The sequence below is a fragment of the Diorhabda carinulata genome, chromosome 7 (genome assembly GCF_026250575.1).
Source record: "Diorhabda carinulata isolate Delta chromosome 7, icDioCari1.1, whole genome shotgun sequence".
In the NCBI taxonomy this organism is placed as follows: domain Eukaryota; kingdom Metazoa; phylum Arthropoda; class Insecta; order Coleoptera; family Chrysomelidae; genus Diorhabda; species Diorhabda carinulata.
Window position 1 is genome coordinate 5,541,497 of NC_079466.1, and position 17,547 is coordinate 5,559,043.

At 31.8% G+C, this 17,547-nt stretch overlaps 1 protein-coding gene across 1 annotated transcript in view; it reads left to right on the forward strand.

Moving 5' to 3' along the window:
• The window catches only part of LOC130896286 (uncharacterized), a 39,673-nt gene extending 22,514 nt beyond the window's left edge, over positions 1-17,159 (forward strand). The window contains exons 8-15 of the mRNA XM_057804278.1: positions 2,416-2,583; positions 3,391-3,506; positions 4,365-4,427; positions 8,613-8,861; positions 8,955-8,990; positions 11,375-11,490; positions 15,644-15,788; positions 16,764-17,159. Coding sequence (XP_057660261.1) covers positions 2,416-2,583; positions 3,391-3,506; positions 4,365-4,427; positions 8,613-8,861; positions 8,955-8,990; positions 11,375-11,490; positions 15,644-15,754 — 859 coding nt within the window. The 3' untranslated portion in view covers positions 15,755-15,788; positions 16,764-17,159. The remainder of the gene's footprint in view (positions 1-2,415; positions 2,584-3,390; positions 3,507-4,364; positions 4,428-8,612; positions 8,862-8,954; positions 8,991-11,374; positions 11,491-15,643; positions 15,789-16,763) is intronic.
• The last annotated feature ends 388 nt before the right edge of the window (positions 17,160-17,547 follow it).

Sequence of the window (17,547 nt, forward strand, 5' to 3'; positions counted from 1 at the left end):
GGAAAATTTGCTTAGAAATAACATTAAAATTTAATTTTGTTACTTACAAAGAATATTGTACCTGTTAAATTTCCCCATTCCGTGTGTAATATGACCAACTTTGATCTTTTTTTTCAAATGGGAATTAATTCTCCTTTTTTGATGCTGCTGGAAGCTGTTGCCAATGAAGAAGTCATCACTTTAATGTGTACGAAAAATTTGCAATGGCTACAAATTTTGAAGAATAGAGTATCAGGAATCAAATCAAGTTAAACTCTTCAAAGCCACCGAGATTGATAAGATGAAGACGTTAAATTATATGAAATCACTATTAGCAGTTCAAACTATACTATTTTCTTTTATTATTGGTTATAAAGTGAGTGGTTCAAAATTTCTAAATATCAATCAAAAGATCTAATGAAGTCATCATAAGGTTTTATTCACAGCTCTCGTCGAGTATATTAATATATATATATATATATATATATATATATATATATATATATATATATATATATATATATATATATATATATATAATATTAAAAGAAAACATGGGTCAAAGCAGTTTGTGGCTTTTGCATCGCGATAATATACCGGCCTAAGAGCACTTAATTTGCTATACGTATGACTCGCTCATGAATGGACAAACTCTGTTCTAATTATAGGAAAATAATCATAGTTATACATGATATAAATGAATAATAGACGTACTCTGATAATTAGAACAGGGATTGATATTAATGTATAATTAATATTTCTCAATGTGAATTATGAACTCAACACATCTTTGAAACATATTTTTAACTGATTACAACATCAGGCAAATATGATTGTTATGCTTCGTCAATCCAAAAGATTGATTATTTTAACGACGTTTTATCGATATGGGCAGTTTCAGCAAAAATAATTGTACTTTCGCTGAGGGTGTCAGTAATAGCAAAGCTGATGTATGCAAAAGAGAAAAAACCTTCAAATTTGGTGGTTTATACTATTGGTATTTACTTATGTCAAGTTATATATAAATAAAATAGATATTTTTTTGCTTTTTGAGGATGTAGCCTTCATTTTGTTTTTTTCTAATAATTTAAAAAGCGGATGTTACTTCTTTGCCTCATTGAATACTTAGCATCAATGTTATCATTGAATAGATTACCCAATAACGGACTAATTTTTAGTCGAAATTTTCAAGAAAAAATTAGACTATTACGGTAGGCATGACTAGAAGAAAAATGGGGGGCACATCATTTTTCCCATGTTTTGAGACCTCCTGAACACGATTATGATGGTTTTTTCGAATGTCTGTAGTATATATATATATCTATATATCTGTTTAAGCTACAATTCTTATTTTCGTCTCTCGAGCAATTGCTATGGGTCCGATTTGGTTCAAAATTAGCATACATGGCTTTTTTGGCGGCGGTTTGGTTGAAAACAAATGAATATTTCGAGGGGTCGCAGTGCAAAAAAGTGGTTTTTGACCTTTGCTCACCTCTGCAGGTCAAACGAAAAGCGACTGAAAAATGAAATTTCACATGTAGGTTCAATTAGTTGCGAATTGATTTCCTGTCTAAGGTCGAAACTTTCCATCTCCACCCCTCTCAATTTTATGGTAATTTTTGTTATATTTTCTTATTTTTTGGCCAGAAAAAGTTTAACTACAAGGTTCGAACTTCGCATGCAAGTAGGGGTGATGTTGAAGAATTGTCTTTCTCAAGTTCAAAGTTTTCTTCTTCAGTTCTTCTAGCACAAAACGCCCGAAATCATTTTGATCGTTGTAATTGTTGAACTGGACCGCCTCCTATTTAATGAATAATACGAGTATGATCGTTGCTAGGGTGATTTTTTTTTAATTCCCATTTTCGAAATTTCTTGTCATTATGACAATTTTTTCTTTGTTGTCAATTGGAATTGAACAAGAGGGTTCGAGACCACCGGATCTATTGAAATTATAAATTTTCATTCGAGAGAGAGAGTTAACTTGTGAAATTAAATGTTATTGAGGGTTAAGCAAATTTTCTATCTAAAGAAATAAGATTGAGAATTGATATCATTTCCAAGAAATTCATTTTATGGAAAGATTTGTTTGTGTATTAGTTAAATTCTTCATTCGACGAAAAATTCGATTTTCGTGATGGAGCTCTGCTGCTCACGGCTTTTTTTTTCATTACCCGGAATCAAAGTATTTTCTATTTTAAACCCTTTTAGCTTCACATAATTTTTTAAATATGGTAAATGCAGCTTTATACACACTAACGGATTCAGTCGGTAACAAAGTATTTTATGTAATTTCTGCTTGCTCCATTATTTTAGGGAGTTCACAATCTAACTCAGATTCTCATCTTGTATTGTAAACTAAAAATTGATTAATGATTTAATTTAGTTTATTTGAATTGAAACAACAAATGTGTATAACATGTTTTTGAATAACCAAAGGTTTGACTACCAACATACATCTCCCACTGAAGGGGCGCATGAAATAAAACTTTTCAATGAAATATCCGAAATGGGCAGAAATATGCAGTCATTAGAAATTAAACGTAGTGTAGAGACTATAGAAATCAAAAGAAAAGTAGATACACCGGAGCTTCGGAGGATAAAAGGGTGAGTATTAATTATTCAAACCGTAACAACTTTTTTCTATCTACTTCCATTCTCAGATTTTATTTTTGTTGTTGAAAAAAATATCTTGTCTATTATAATCATTGATGTTTGACAAATTATGCAATAAATTCTGTCAAATGTTTTTCACTCAAAGTGACAGATTAACATTTACCAATAGGATCATCAATATAAAAAAATTCTCATAGCTTGCATCGTAGACAAAATTAAATAAAGAACTTATGAAATACTCCACAAAATTTAACGCGTTATAAGAGTAAATGGTGTACCTATAATGTGCTTGGAGTCTAAAACAAAAACTTATAAACCGGTTCAGTGAGGATAGCGTAAAATTTGATTTTTAGCTGGAACTAAAATATAAGTATATGATAATTAGCATGTAACCGTCTCCAACGGTACCAAGTATCCTATGAGTAAATGAGCAGAGCATCGAAAGTGTCAAAAACATAACTGAATATTCATTTACACACACTTGAGACCACATAACATTTTCTCCAAAATAAAACCTCTCATATGTAGCTAGCTATAATAACTTGTAAAATACAGGAATAATTTTTGTATAGGCATAAAAAATATTTTTATCTTATATATCTAGGAAAAATAATTTTAAAAGTAACAATATTTGATAAATGAATTGATATTTTTCGAGGAAAATAAAAGGTCATTTCATTTTTGGATAACACTTTCGATTTTTTTTTATTTTACTCATCACTTGATTATTTCAATTATTGCCAGAATCTATTTTAGCACTGAAGATAGTTTAAACTAATCGACAAATTATAATTTTAGGTCAGGCGATTCAAATGAAGATACGCATTCATATTTGTATTCGAGCTATAAACATGAAATTTTACCACGAAAGATAGAACAAACATCGCAGTGCAATATTGAGCCAGTTAAAAACAGTAAGTCAAAAAACAATTGCTTAATTTTACATAATAATTATTTATATATCAAAGCACTAACTTCATACCTACTTTTTGTCACGTGGCTGGAGATTAGTTGCCAGGACGTTTAGCCGAGGCAACTAACTAGACGTGTAACAAAAAGAGACTCTAGTGCCGCTTTGCATTCTATATGTTTTTCGAAATGGCCCAGATTCAAAAATACTTGCGATAATATTTGGAATTGAGGCGGGCAGAATAGTTATGAGTGTTTAATTACACAGCTGAATAATATAATTATTATTCAAAAATTGGCATGCAAATCTTATTTCTTTTTTTTATTTATATTTATAATGATGGAACAATTTAAATTATTCTTTTAAAGAAAAGTCGAAACGTCAAAATTTATCTTTCCTTTAAAAATTATCAAAAAAAAACTAATTTTAAAACAGAAGAGACTTAAAATCAGGAAAATTTAAAATGATAAACATATCAAAATGTCTAAGAAATTGAAGAAATTTATATATGATCTTTGTTTTTCTTCATTTATTCTGCTATCTATAATCTATATAATCTCTGCTGGTGAAGATGTTTTGTTAAAAAACTATTTCTGTGTATTTTTATAGGAATCGATCTCTATCTCGTTTTGGCTAGAGCAAAACGAGGTCTATCATTTGACTTGTCTCATTTATTTTGAAAAGTCCAATTATTTGTGGTTTGTATTAACTACGACCTCATTTAGCTGTTTCGCATTGTGCTTTTGTTAGCTCTAGTTACTCTTTATCTATTTTGAAAATTGACTTTAAGAATACTCAAGTAGTTTACATATCTTTTCGACATTTCTACTTAATTATTTATTATAATTAACTTTAATTGTAGATCTGCCCAGTAGAATTCCAATTAGACCAGAAAGCAGAAGTGCATTGAAAGTCCCAACAATTGGTAAGATAATCGATAATCATTAAAGTAATAATATTATTTTGGAACAAACATTATTTGAGAAATTTTCTCATAAAATTAAATTGTGAATCCCCTCTTTAAATTTTTTCTTTATATTCCAATCATTATCGTTAAATTCATCTTTTCTCATCTTATTCGATAAATCTCAATTAAATTGCAATTAATGCAAAATCCAGTAAATAAATTTTTATAACAGTACCGCATTCATTTCATCTAATATACTCTTAAACTATTGTCGTATTTAAACAAGCAATGACAAGTTTGAACCTGTTGCGATGACAGTCCGCTTTGGACGAATTACAATTCTACAAGGATGTATTGAAAAATTCTTAGCCTACTATAGAACCAAACAAAATTTCAATGTCAAAATATTTTATTACTCAACATATTCTCCTCTTAATTGGATACATTTATTACAGCGAACCTGCAACGTCTCTAGACTTTAAAAAAAAATGTTTCTTCTTGCTCTGCAAACCAGACCTCCACAGCTTTTATTACCTCCTCCTTGGAAGAAAATTTACGACTTTTTGAACTTTTTTCTAATTGAGGAAAGAGATGATAGTCGGACTGAGCCAAATCTGGTGAATAAGAAAGATGTTCTAGTAATTCAAATCCTAAATCACGAATTTTTTGCATGGCAACATGAGATTTGTGTGCAGGGGCGGTGTCATGCAAAAACAAAACACCTTTGGATAGCTTTCCACCAAACTTCTTAGGTCTTGGAGAACCAGAATGTTGCAATTCCAAAAATTGTTGCTTTGTTTCTGGATCGTAGAAATGTCTCATCTATAGTAACAATTCGGTTAAGAAGTCTACATCGTTTTTTAAATCGAGCACAGATCGAACGCGATGCTTCTACCCTTGCACGCTTTTGGTCAACATTCAAACATTTGGGGATCCATTTTGCAGCAATTTTTCTCATGTCCAAATTGACGTGAACTATATGAAATTTCGTTCGTATGAAATATTCAGTGCTTCAGATATCCGTTTTAGCCCAATTCGACGGTCTGATGAATTCATGTCATGAACTGCATCGATATTTTCGGTTACTGATACTGAAACTGTCCTTTCCGATCGGTCATCATCTTCAATGGAAAATTTACCTCTTTTGAAGCTTGCAGTTCAATTTTGCACGGTCGTATACGAAGGACATTGATCACCAAGGGTATTAAGCATATCTGCTTACCTCTTAACCCTTTTAAATACAGGTACTTGTTGATAGCTCGATACTCCATTTTTTCGATTTTCACATTTTTTTTTCTTTTAATTTATTGCATAACTTTCGTTTACTTCTTTGACGTCAAACTTTACACTGACACTTCTAATAAGTTATTGTTCGTTGCTATGGTAACGGAATATTTTGTTTATGCATGGAACTGGTCTAGACTAACTAGATATCAATACATCCTCGTACCTGAGAATCGAAACTATTAAGTAGCCATTCATACCTACCTCTTCTTCTCCAATGCGGATACTCGAACCCCTAAAAGTATCATTTCATAATATAGTTAAAACGCATTAATTTATTAAGTACTCCCAGAGCTTTCAGGCTCGTTAAAAATCATTTATCCCTTCCTTAATTGGAAAGAGGATTTAGTAACTTAATCACTGAAAATGAAAATATGTGAATGAATACAAATATTTAACTTACTTAACCTCACACTCGCCCTTTTTCAAAGCAAAAAAGCAAAAGTTAGAGAGTAAGGCCAGGAGCCAGCACAACTCGACTGCTCCATAATCCTTCCGTAGTCCTTCAACCACAAAAATGAAAATGTGTAGAAAGTTGACACACCCGTTTACTCAAATAGGCACTTTTGAAAAACCTAGAAATTAAAATCGTATCAGGTATAGTAACATATGATTTTGAAAGGAGTTTAGCAAGAGCCATTTTTGCAAGTTTTTTGATTGATTGAAAAAAATTGTTAAATTTGAATGGCATAAAAGGCTCTGCCTTTCTGTATATCCGGATTTCATTGCCAAAATTGTTACTGGAGTTGAATCTATGCAACAACAGGAAAATGTAGTTTCCTGTTATTATCTCTAAAAATTACAAAAAAAAAGGTTAGATCGAAAGCTATACATTTTTCAATTGTACGTAGAAATATACTAACATATTTCGAATTCCATGCCGTCATCAAGTGATTTTCCCGATTCTTTTTATTTTCAAGCTTTAATCCGTCAAGTAACAACTGAGTATGCGCAGTAGCCTAATGTGCCACACTCAACACTCTCCAGCGGCTGGAAACACTTGAGCTCATGTGTATATCTTGTCAACATTTTAATTGCGATGCCAGACTTCTGTGCATAATCATTTATTACTACACGAGAATAATAGCTTGAAAATGAAAAGTATCGGAAAAATTACCGGACAGAAAATATTAAAAAAATATGTTTGACCTCTGTTGCAAAATATTCCGATTTCAACTGCTCGTTGACTCGACTGTGAAGTAGAATTGTCTCCAAAGTTTTAGTGGTAGCTCGTAGAAATTAATGAGGATAGACAATAAAGAGAGCAGAGCTAAATGCGGTATACTACGGAAGTTTAGAGTGTCATCGATGACTCTAGGAGAAAGTCTCTTCTAAAGAGACTAAAGTTAGTCAATAACAATGTATGAAATAAACGTATAACTTTTATAATCACTTGTTGCACGTTAAGATGTACAGCCATGTTTGCACCAAACACAAATAATTCTGTTGACTCATTAAAAAGAAATACATTCCCAAATAGCAACTAAACCTACTGACTCCGAACGAATGAGCTTTCTGCAGCAGTCAGAAATATTTAACTGGAAAAATAATTGCCATTAAAGGAAATACGTACGTTGGATAATGCTGTTTGTCACCAAGATACTAAGAAATTACGCAGGCAGGTTATTTGCACCATGTGTTCAGCTCCAATACAACTATTCTTGTCAAAACTACGAACTCTAGATTGTTTAAAGGAAACTTTTCGGCTGCAATCACTTCTGCACTCCACAGAAGGTTAAATACCAGTGAGTACAAAACTTTTGAGCTGAATGAGAAAAATGAGAACAACAAATGAGAATAATCAGTAGTTGAATCTTATTCGCTTACTTCATAGATGAAAAAGTTAAGACGACGGAGTGATAATTATGGAATATATGATAAAAAAGGTGAGGTAAAGACAGCAGTGATGAAGGAGGATTCAATTGCAATTGCAATAACAACCAAACTCATTCATTTTACATTGTTACGGAGATCAACCTCTTCATTTATACTTTTTGTTGGTTTATTATACAAATAAATATTCACAAACAAACCTCCAAAGTTGTGGAAAAAGTTCGCAATATTCACATAAGTAGCATCTTATTGATATAATTGATATCTGGCACACAAATGAACAATTGTCCTTAGAACTTTTCCTATTCTTCAGAACTAAGATCGACTTAAGTTCTAATATTTAAAAATATTGACATGATCCAAATGAGTGACGTGATGAATGTTTTCCTTTGTTTTAAAAATCGAAATTCTTATTCGATTGGCTACGTCTTCAGTCCACGTACAAAAGTAATATTTTTTCTAACTAATTTTTCAAATTCAAATACCAGAGTGTAATTTTCTTATGCTCATCAGTATTTTTCCCAGTATCACAAATGCTGCGAGTATCAGTTTGAAGATAACCGAGTAATAAGTTCAATTTGGTTTCAAACACATGTCGATATATTGAAAACTTGACTAAATATCTGCCATCAAGATTTTGTTCATTAAATCTTTTTCCGTACAGTTTATGTATTTTTGTTACATACAATACCGATGACCAATGCTTTTTTCTTTGATTTTATTTCAAAAATAGTGAGAGCTTTCAACTACAACCGTTTAATTGTGTTTGGTGACCAACTGCTCAATAACTGAGGTGTTGAGAAAATAAAGGTTGTCCTAAACCTTCGACCTCCATACAGTAGAAAGTCTAGTGTGATTTTAATTTCATCACTTATATTTTACTGTAAATACCTAATAATGTGTAATCTAGAAATTTTAATACGTAGACAACGATATTAGAACACTAATCAATCGAAAAAACTTTTTCTGAAAAGTGACAATTATAGGTAGTAGCTCCAACACTTTAAATCATATTGAATAATAATTGTTTTCACTAATTGATATGACTAAGAAAGCACCAGCACATTCGATAATTTCTATTTACAGTTGATAAAAAACCGTCGTCCTCACCTGGATTCGCCAGTAGATTACGTTTACGACCAGAAACAAGAGTTTTTCCGTGTACAGACAATGAAAAAACTAGAATGGAACTCAGCACATCGCAAGATAGAGCTAGGTTACCTTGGTTTAAGCAGGAAAAATATGTGTCAAACAGATCACCAAGAAATGAGTCATCACAAAAAAATGAACAGTGTGATATGAGACTTTCACGACTAAAAAGTCCAGCCCGATTCAGTAAGACATTAAGGTTCATATTAAAAAAGAAAAATTCATAAAAAGTAAAGATAAAATATTGGTTGTTTCATAAATATTTATTTTTGTTTTTAGATTTCTCTCCGCGAAAGATGGGAGCTGAATCGAGTGGTAAGTCTTTCCCAAATTTTAGAATCAGCTTGAAGTGTATGTTTTTCTGTCTATATTGATAGTCTGTTGTTTCTATAAGCTATTTTGTAAAATTTGAACCTTGTGATTTCTTAGTTAGAATTTCTTCTTCAACTTCATTTATCGTTTTAGTCTTTAGTTGTGTGTCTCTATAAGCAACAGAAGTGATCAGTTGTTGATAAAATAAGCCAACTTGTTTGACCTCTATAACTTTATACTCAATTTAGACTCGTTTGAAATGTACCATCAAGCATGACAAATGTAGCGAAGATTTTTCGAATGAGGCTGTTGAAGCACATCCATATTTCTTAAAAGTGTTGGTTAAAGTAGGTGATTTCCACTCTTCATATTTTAAGCCCATCCAATTTGAACTAATTTTAATGATTGTATGCCTATTTTCGTTATATATCCATGATTTAATTTTACTCTAAGCAGAGTCTTAATAATTTTAATCAAAATATTTATTAGATAACTCAAAGTTATAAATGATACGTCAAACGAAGAAGCAGCTCAAACAGTTCTGTTTGTTGATGCCATTGACTTAACACTAAAATGCATAATTTTTTATCACTGAATTATTTTTTTTAGGTTTTAGATAGCTCCGTGAAGAGGGAGAAAATTTTTAAAGAAAACTTATTATTGAAACATTTTAAAATAATTAGGTTTTTTTAAAACATAGAACAGGGGGGAGAAGTCATCGACTCGCTAACGACAATTTTGAAAGTGCGCATGCGATAGATCCCAAAATTGATTCAGAATCAGACCCGCGAACAAAGCTACTGTTGCAAGTACGCAACTATGAGGATTATTATTTTGCGTGAAAGGATAATTTTGTTGCAAATGTGCAACACTATGCATTTAAGATTTAATGTTTCTACCGCGAACTGTTACTACGCGTTAATAGCAAAGATAACGACTAAATAATAGAAATATTTTTGTGTTTTACAGTTACAAAGACAGAATCTTTAGCAGTATTCAAATGGGTATGTTTCTCCAAGTAAAAATAATATCCCTAGATGGTATCATCATTTGAAGTTTATATTTAAGCCAATGCTAGAGTAGTTCACGCTTAGATCAACGAAAACTGATACTTCTTATCTTAATGAACGTATGGCTGTATGACGGGAGTTATTCTCTTTAGCTTCCTCGATTATCCGATCTGACGCCTTGCTTTCTACTTTTGTTGGCTCATAATGCATCATATGTATGTGCCTCCACTACCTAGTAATTGAGAAACATTGAGAAATACTGATCAACGTTTGGGAAGAACTCGTATATCATCTTAGCAAATGCTTTTAGCGATACGCACGTTGAACAATTATAGGCTTTTGTGTAAGAATGATTGAGTTGCTAGTTCGTTTCATGTGAATATCATTTACAATAAGTTTAATGTATTAAATATTATAAATATATATAAAATAATATAATCAATTATTCATTTTCAAATACCCGGTATTTTGCTTATTTTATAATTATGCACTTGGCTTACTATGTTTGGGTATTAGTAATATTTTCTATTTTTGAGCTAATTTGGCCTACAGTGTATTTTTTTCTATACATAAAATACAGTTACACCAAACCTTTTCGAGTTAAGAGAGAGAGATTGGTTGTTTAAATTTGATAGGATAAGGAGAATTTTTATAAGGAGGGTTTGTTTGAATGGGCCCTGATATAGGTTCTGCAGGGCCTTTTCGAGGTAGTTAATTTGGATTTATAAACTCTGATGTTCGCACCTGCGCTGCATTGGAACGCAAACGCGGACATTTGTGCTCGTAAATCACACTTCGTAATCTGTTGAATTTATGTTGAACCCGAACGAGAGTGTCAATGCGGGCGCGAGCTTAAAAGTTTATAAATTGACGTTTACTTTTATAATGTTTGACTGTATACTTCTTTATTGTTCATCCAAATTTATTCCTTTAATTAGTGAGTCAGTTCAATATTATAAGTTATACAAATATTTTGATTAAGAGATGTATACAGCTTCAAAAAGTATTGAAAAATTCTGTTTTTTTAGTATTCCTTCTTGCTCCTACGTGGGAAAATTTGATCAGCTGAGTATTGGAGCGGTTGAGTCTGGAAGTTTTCATTTATCCTTTTCTCAATTTTTTTTTTTTCGGAATGTCATTTGAAGCATCAATTCTGTGTCTCATTGTCAGAGCTTGATTTTGAACAATTAGTGTTTTATTTGTCAATTATCAATTTTGTTCCCATTCTTTCATTTGGGTGAATTTTGTTTTACTTGCTAACAGCAGAAATTAGTTTAATTCAAAAACTCTTTTTAAACCATTAATCTAAATAACCGAATTCCATACAGAAATTATTGCTCCTCATATTTTTAAATTGAATAAAATTAAAACTTTTAGATAGTTTTCCATCTAGCGGCGGAGATATGGGAATTGGGACCATCGACAAAAAATGTCCCACCTGTCATTCATTACTTAAACATAGTCCACAAAGCAGCATAGAAAAGAAACTATCGGTAAGTAGTATCTACATAGGTTATGAAACTATATATAACTGCCCCAGATTATTAACCTGATGTGTTATACTCTATGATAACTAGTTTAGAGAATAAACAGTAAACATTAACATCATATCAACCTATAAAAGATGGCACCGTTGTCATGCTGTATTTTTTTCTTTCACTTAAATGTAAACAGATATGTACATGACAGCTATTATTTTTCAATAACTGTAACTTGGAAAATAAAGCAGATAGTGCAGTTTAAAGTGAAGTAAGAAAAATGAACTGTCTCAAGCACTACAAACCTTTCCCTTCAAAAAATAAAAGGCTTAAAAGAATTTTCATTCACATGAGCTTGGGGCAAAATAGATTTTCTCATTTTTGGAGTAAAATGTTAGGATTTGAGTAAGCGTGGGCGTTTGAAAATTATTTGAAGCCCATACAAACTGTGGACCCACCTCAACAACTGCAGCAGATGTTCTTCTGCAAGTGCAGAAAAGGGTACTTGCAGTTGCATAAAAGTAGCTACTCCACACTTGTGTTGCCAGAATTATCCACCAGCAGAACTGGAAGATAACAATTTTGGTTTTGAAATTTAAAATAAATATATTATTAATGTTTTTATACAAAATTTTTTTAATTATCAATATTGATGCTGAAAATAATATATATTTTTTCAAAAATAATATGAGGAAATTTTTATTTTAAATTACTGTACAAAGCAATTTTCAACACTTTTTTAGTTCAGGGGTGGTTTTTAAGGGTTAAAGGCACCGTTAAAGCATTCCAATCTTTTAGAAAGCATTTTTTTCATTTTTCTCAATACAGGGGAGGTTTTTAGGGATTGAAAGGAAATATTCTTCAATTCCTTTCTAAATAAATAATTATATCAAATCTTCAAAAAAATTTTTTGCACGGTAGTTGTTTTTAAGGGTTAGATAAGGGGTTGTAATAATCAAATATACAATAAAATACGTTCGAGAACATGAAACACTATTCAATCTTTGTGCATGAATAAGATTTTTAACAGTAAGATGATTAAAACTATTTTTTTAAAATTTTACCACTTAGGGGTAGTTTCTACCACTAAAAAATAAAAAGCGTGAATCACTTTTGAAACTGAGCCTAAGACGGAACTTATTATAAATTTTCATGCAAATCATGCATTCAGTTTCGAAAAATTCACCTGATTTTCAGCTTCACTGACTGTACGAAGTTTATTATTCAGTGAGAAAACCAACCGCAATTACTCGTCTCATTTCCCAAAACACGCTACACAACACTTTTCCCGCTGACAGTGTAACCTTCGCTTTCAATAGAACGTCTTTCGTTCTCCACTCTATAGACGTGCATTTACTCTGCGGAATATTATAGTATACCTATTATACCCAAGTCTCGTCTGCGGTGAATATTTGGTGCATTTAATTTTGTTCTCCTCTTCACACCGAAGCAGGAGACGCGTGCAAGCTTCCCAGCATGTGAATTTCTGCTCAAAATTCCAAATTCTTCGCAACAATTTGGCTGAAATTTTGCGGTAACCGAGCCGTTGATGAATTATGCCAGGTTCTTCACAAAATCGCGTACAGTACTGCGTCGGTTTCCCAAAATGAATTTTTCTACAGCGCTCACGTTCTCATCGATAACACTTGTTTGGGAGTAAGTTTGTCACCACTTCTCGACCTTTTCGAAAAGCGGAACATCATTAATGCACTTGAGTCTGAATTGCCCTATTAATTTTCGATAAATTTGTGCGTGATTTTACATTATCTTCTACCAATAAACGAATAATGAAGCGTAACAGATACTGGTAAATCCTTCTCGCTCATGGCTTACACTAAAAAGCGAGCTACCTTTACGACACTAAATTTTTCGCGCATTAATTCAAGAATGCCGACTTATATTTGAACAACCCTCTTAATATTAAAATGTTTTTGAAAACATAACTCTCAGAGTTTTGGTACTTATCCTAAATCTACTACGAATCTTTTTTTAATTATAATAATCATCATCATCCTCATCACCTCTATCAAAATTAAAAATAAGTGTAGGTACATTTTCATTAACAAACATTACTTCCCTATCCTACCAATCCTGTATTTTTTTTTTCAGTGGGTCGTACTGTTTTCAACCAAACACCAGGAGCCGTTTTTTCTAAACAACAACATAGCTATACTTTTTCTATCGAAGTTCCATCAGCGCCCACATCTCAATAATAGTTATACATAATAACAATGTTTAGAAAAAGTTCAGTGTCTTGTTATTCAATTTGTGTCTGAATGTTCTTGAGCTGTTTCATACATTTCATTCATGTTCAGTTTACCAGATCTGTTTATCAGCTCTTTTGCTACACTTGCGTGTTTAGAAATCGGCCCACTGTAAATTTTTGAAATTAATCAGTCCAAAAAAAAAAAAAGAAATATGCTGTTTGAAAGACAATTTAATATGCTTTAATGTGACTATAGATTTATCAGCAAACCATATGGTTTATATGCGAAGCAACCGGTAAACAAGTGAAACGTGTTTATGTGGTGATTGTAAAGAAAGTAACAAATTTGCCAAATATTAAAATTATTACGTTTGCAACAGAAATTTGCATATTATTCGTTTTTTATAATCTCAATAGTGTTCAAGTGTGTTATTTTTATGCATACTACACCACAAAAAGTCACCCAAGGTATTGCTTTAATCAATTAACTCGATCGGCGAGCTGTTGCTGTTGCTGGAGAATTACATATGACCCGCCCAGCAGTTCGAAGAGTGTGCCAGCATTATGAGGAGACTGTATTCTTCCACAGGCGACCTGGAACAAGCAGAAGGCGATTTACAACCACTCGTGATGACCGCTAAATTGTGTCAATAACATTAATAGTCACCTTAATGCCGTTCAAGTGGACAGTAAGACGAAGACTGCAGGAAAATAAACTAACCCCTAAAACACCTGCGATTGGTCCAAAACTTACTTCAGCTCATTGGCCAACACGCCTGCGTTTTGCACAGGATCATCTGAATTGGATGCTGGAATCATGGGTATCTGTTCTGTTCTCAGATGAGACCATAATTTGCCTCCATGGTACCGACCGAAGAAGGAAAGTGTACTGAAACCAAGAGAGCGATTTGCAGATTTTTGCTTTGTAGAGCGAAGTGTTTATGGATGTAGCTCCTGCAAAATCTAGGATGCAATTTCTATAGGAGCACAAACCTACCCTGTGTTCATTCGTAGGGGCGACCGTGTTCAAGGAAGAAGAGGTTTGATAACTGATAGATACATCGCGGAGATTTCAGCAATTCATATGGTCGACTAAATTGGAGACGAATGCATGAAAATGCAAGGCCGCACACCGCTAGAATCGTGCAATATTACATTGCAGAAGTCGGTTTGCGGGTTATGTGGTGGTCAGCATACAGTCCTGACCTAAATCCGATAGAACATTTATGGGATGAGCTAACAAGAAGAATTTGAGCTAGTAGACTTCATATCCCAACCACGATCACAGAGCTTATTGTTGCAGTAGAAGAAGAGTGGCAAAATTCCACAAAAACAATAGCTAATTTGTTATTAGGGCAAGAGGAGATCATCCCCATTATTAAGAAATTAAGAGTCAAGTTTTAAATTATTAATAACTCTATTGATGTTGATAATAAGAAAGCTTTATTTGCTTAATGCATTAATTTCACTATGTAATGAATGATGAATAATTTAAAAAAAATATTGTTAGAGTCAAAAGTTTACAGTGGGCCGATTTCTATGTACGCAAGTTTATTATTGGCACTTTATGAACTATCGTACTGTCATAACAGCCATTATAAAAATCACGAAAAATGTCATCATCGTCTTTTTGTGTAAAAATGGTTTATCGGGTACGGCGATTATTTGTTCGTATAACCTAAATTTTCCAAACAAAATTTACTGGACACCAAACATTTTTTATTAAGGGTCTCAAAACTATAATAACGTTATCCATTTATTATTAAAGTTAAGCGTTATGCGCAAAAATTGACATTTGCCTCGATATTTATCTCACATAGACAGAAGTTACATTTGTTATCTTGATCACTTAAATAATGTTCTCAAATTTTTCGACCTAGAATATTACAAATCGATTTTAGAGTTGAAGCAGTGAACTGACTTCATTGTTTATTCATATAAATATAAAAGGATTTGTTTTAGGGAATTTCGTCAACCATTAATTCAGTGGACTCAGAGAGGCAAGTAGCTTTCAAGACATACATGGACGGAAATTGCATACATAAGACAAATCTCGGAACAGAAGGAAGGTAGTGGATGTAATTGTGGAATAGAAATTAAAGAATAGGTAAATAACTGATTTTTTGCAAATTATATCGATGAGTTTTATACATTAAACAAAGGTCGAGTGAACGTATTAAAATAAGAAGAATGAATTTCCAATTATTTAAATTGAACCTATAATCAATTTTGTAATTCAGCATAAGACTAATTAAAAATAAATTGAATCTATATTGGAATTGATTTTTGTTTATATTTTGACAAACAATTCACTTCACGATTCTCATAAACATTTTTTCTAAATTATCCATCCAGAATGTTTGAAGCATTCACATTTATCTTATTAATTAGAGCATTAACGCTATTAGGTTTATGGCTGTAATTTTTATTTTGAATAGCCCCACAAAAAATACAGTGGAAAATATTATTAGGTAACGTTGATCAAATTTTAATTAACAATTAGCATAATTCAGCGTTTAATAATGAATTCTATCATAGTCGAAGAAAAAAAATTAGTGAAAGGAAAATATAACAAAGGATTTTGTCATCTTGTTGAAGAATTCGTTTATCGTATGTAAAGTGTCACTTAATTGGATGAATTTTAAAAATATTTTTCTTTATTTCTATATTTTCTATACGCCCTGGACGTACGTACGTGGTGGACCTAAAATTCTGAAATTAATTACCTCGTTTTCTCGGAGCCACATTAGTTATAATTTTTTTTCACGGAAACTTTAATTTAATCTGTTTCTGAGGTTTGGTCGACGGCCGTTCTTAGTATTTTTGTATAATTGTTACATTAGAATGTACTTACACTTTTTAATATATATTTCTTGCATTCAAATATCTAAACATTTTTCATTGAGACTTGAATTATAGCCGGAATAAAAGATGACTATGTATATTATTATTATGTCACATTTTGTTGCTTCAATTTGTTTTTCAGATTGAAACATATAAATTAAAGGTTGTTACGAATGACGATTATTTTTTTTTTTAATTTATTTTTAGATATTTTATTCACTACTGTATTATTTTGCAGCATCAAAACGACTTCAGTGGGAAGAGATTTTGGAATTTGTCGTAATGTTAGACTTAATAGATATAGAGATCTAATATTGTATATTGTATAAAAAAAGTTTAATCGTTCAAGGTATCCCATCAATAAAATAAACACTCAAATTTGGACAAAAATATTTGAATATTATATATCCCAGTATAATTAATTTCAATTCCTCATGATTGCTGAGAACTTTTACATAAAAAATAAATATTCATCTTTATTATATAACTAATATAATTTAATAATAACGTCGGTGGTGGGACACCTTGAACAATACGTTAAGATTACTGCATTTTCAGATTATCTAATTGTATTTTACAACACAAAATTTGTTTTTGATAAAACGTTATTTTTATATATCAAGTGTTTTCAATATATTTTATTCATTTACTGGCCTATCTAAATTAATATCAGCTTAACATAATCAAATTTTTCTTTCTTTTTTCAACAATCATTGCAGCTGTGACCTTGGCATATTCTAAATCTTCTTTTGCAAATAATTTTTAAAAAAGGTCTCAACACGTGACTCGCTAAAATCTGTTTATCGAAGGAAAATAGTGAACCAAAACAATGATCAGTGCATGATCATCACTTGAATATTCCGAGCGATACGGGGCGCGGCATCGTTATCGGTCCACATCAGAGTCACCATAATATAAATAAAAAGCCGCGTGAGAGGGGCCTGTGTCGTTTTGCTGCGAAATCTGCTAGATCAGGTGTAGTACAAGGACAGCATTTGGCATCCTATTATCGTAACGCAGTG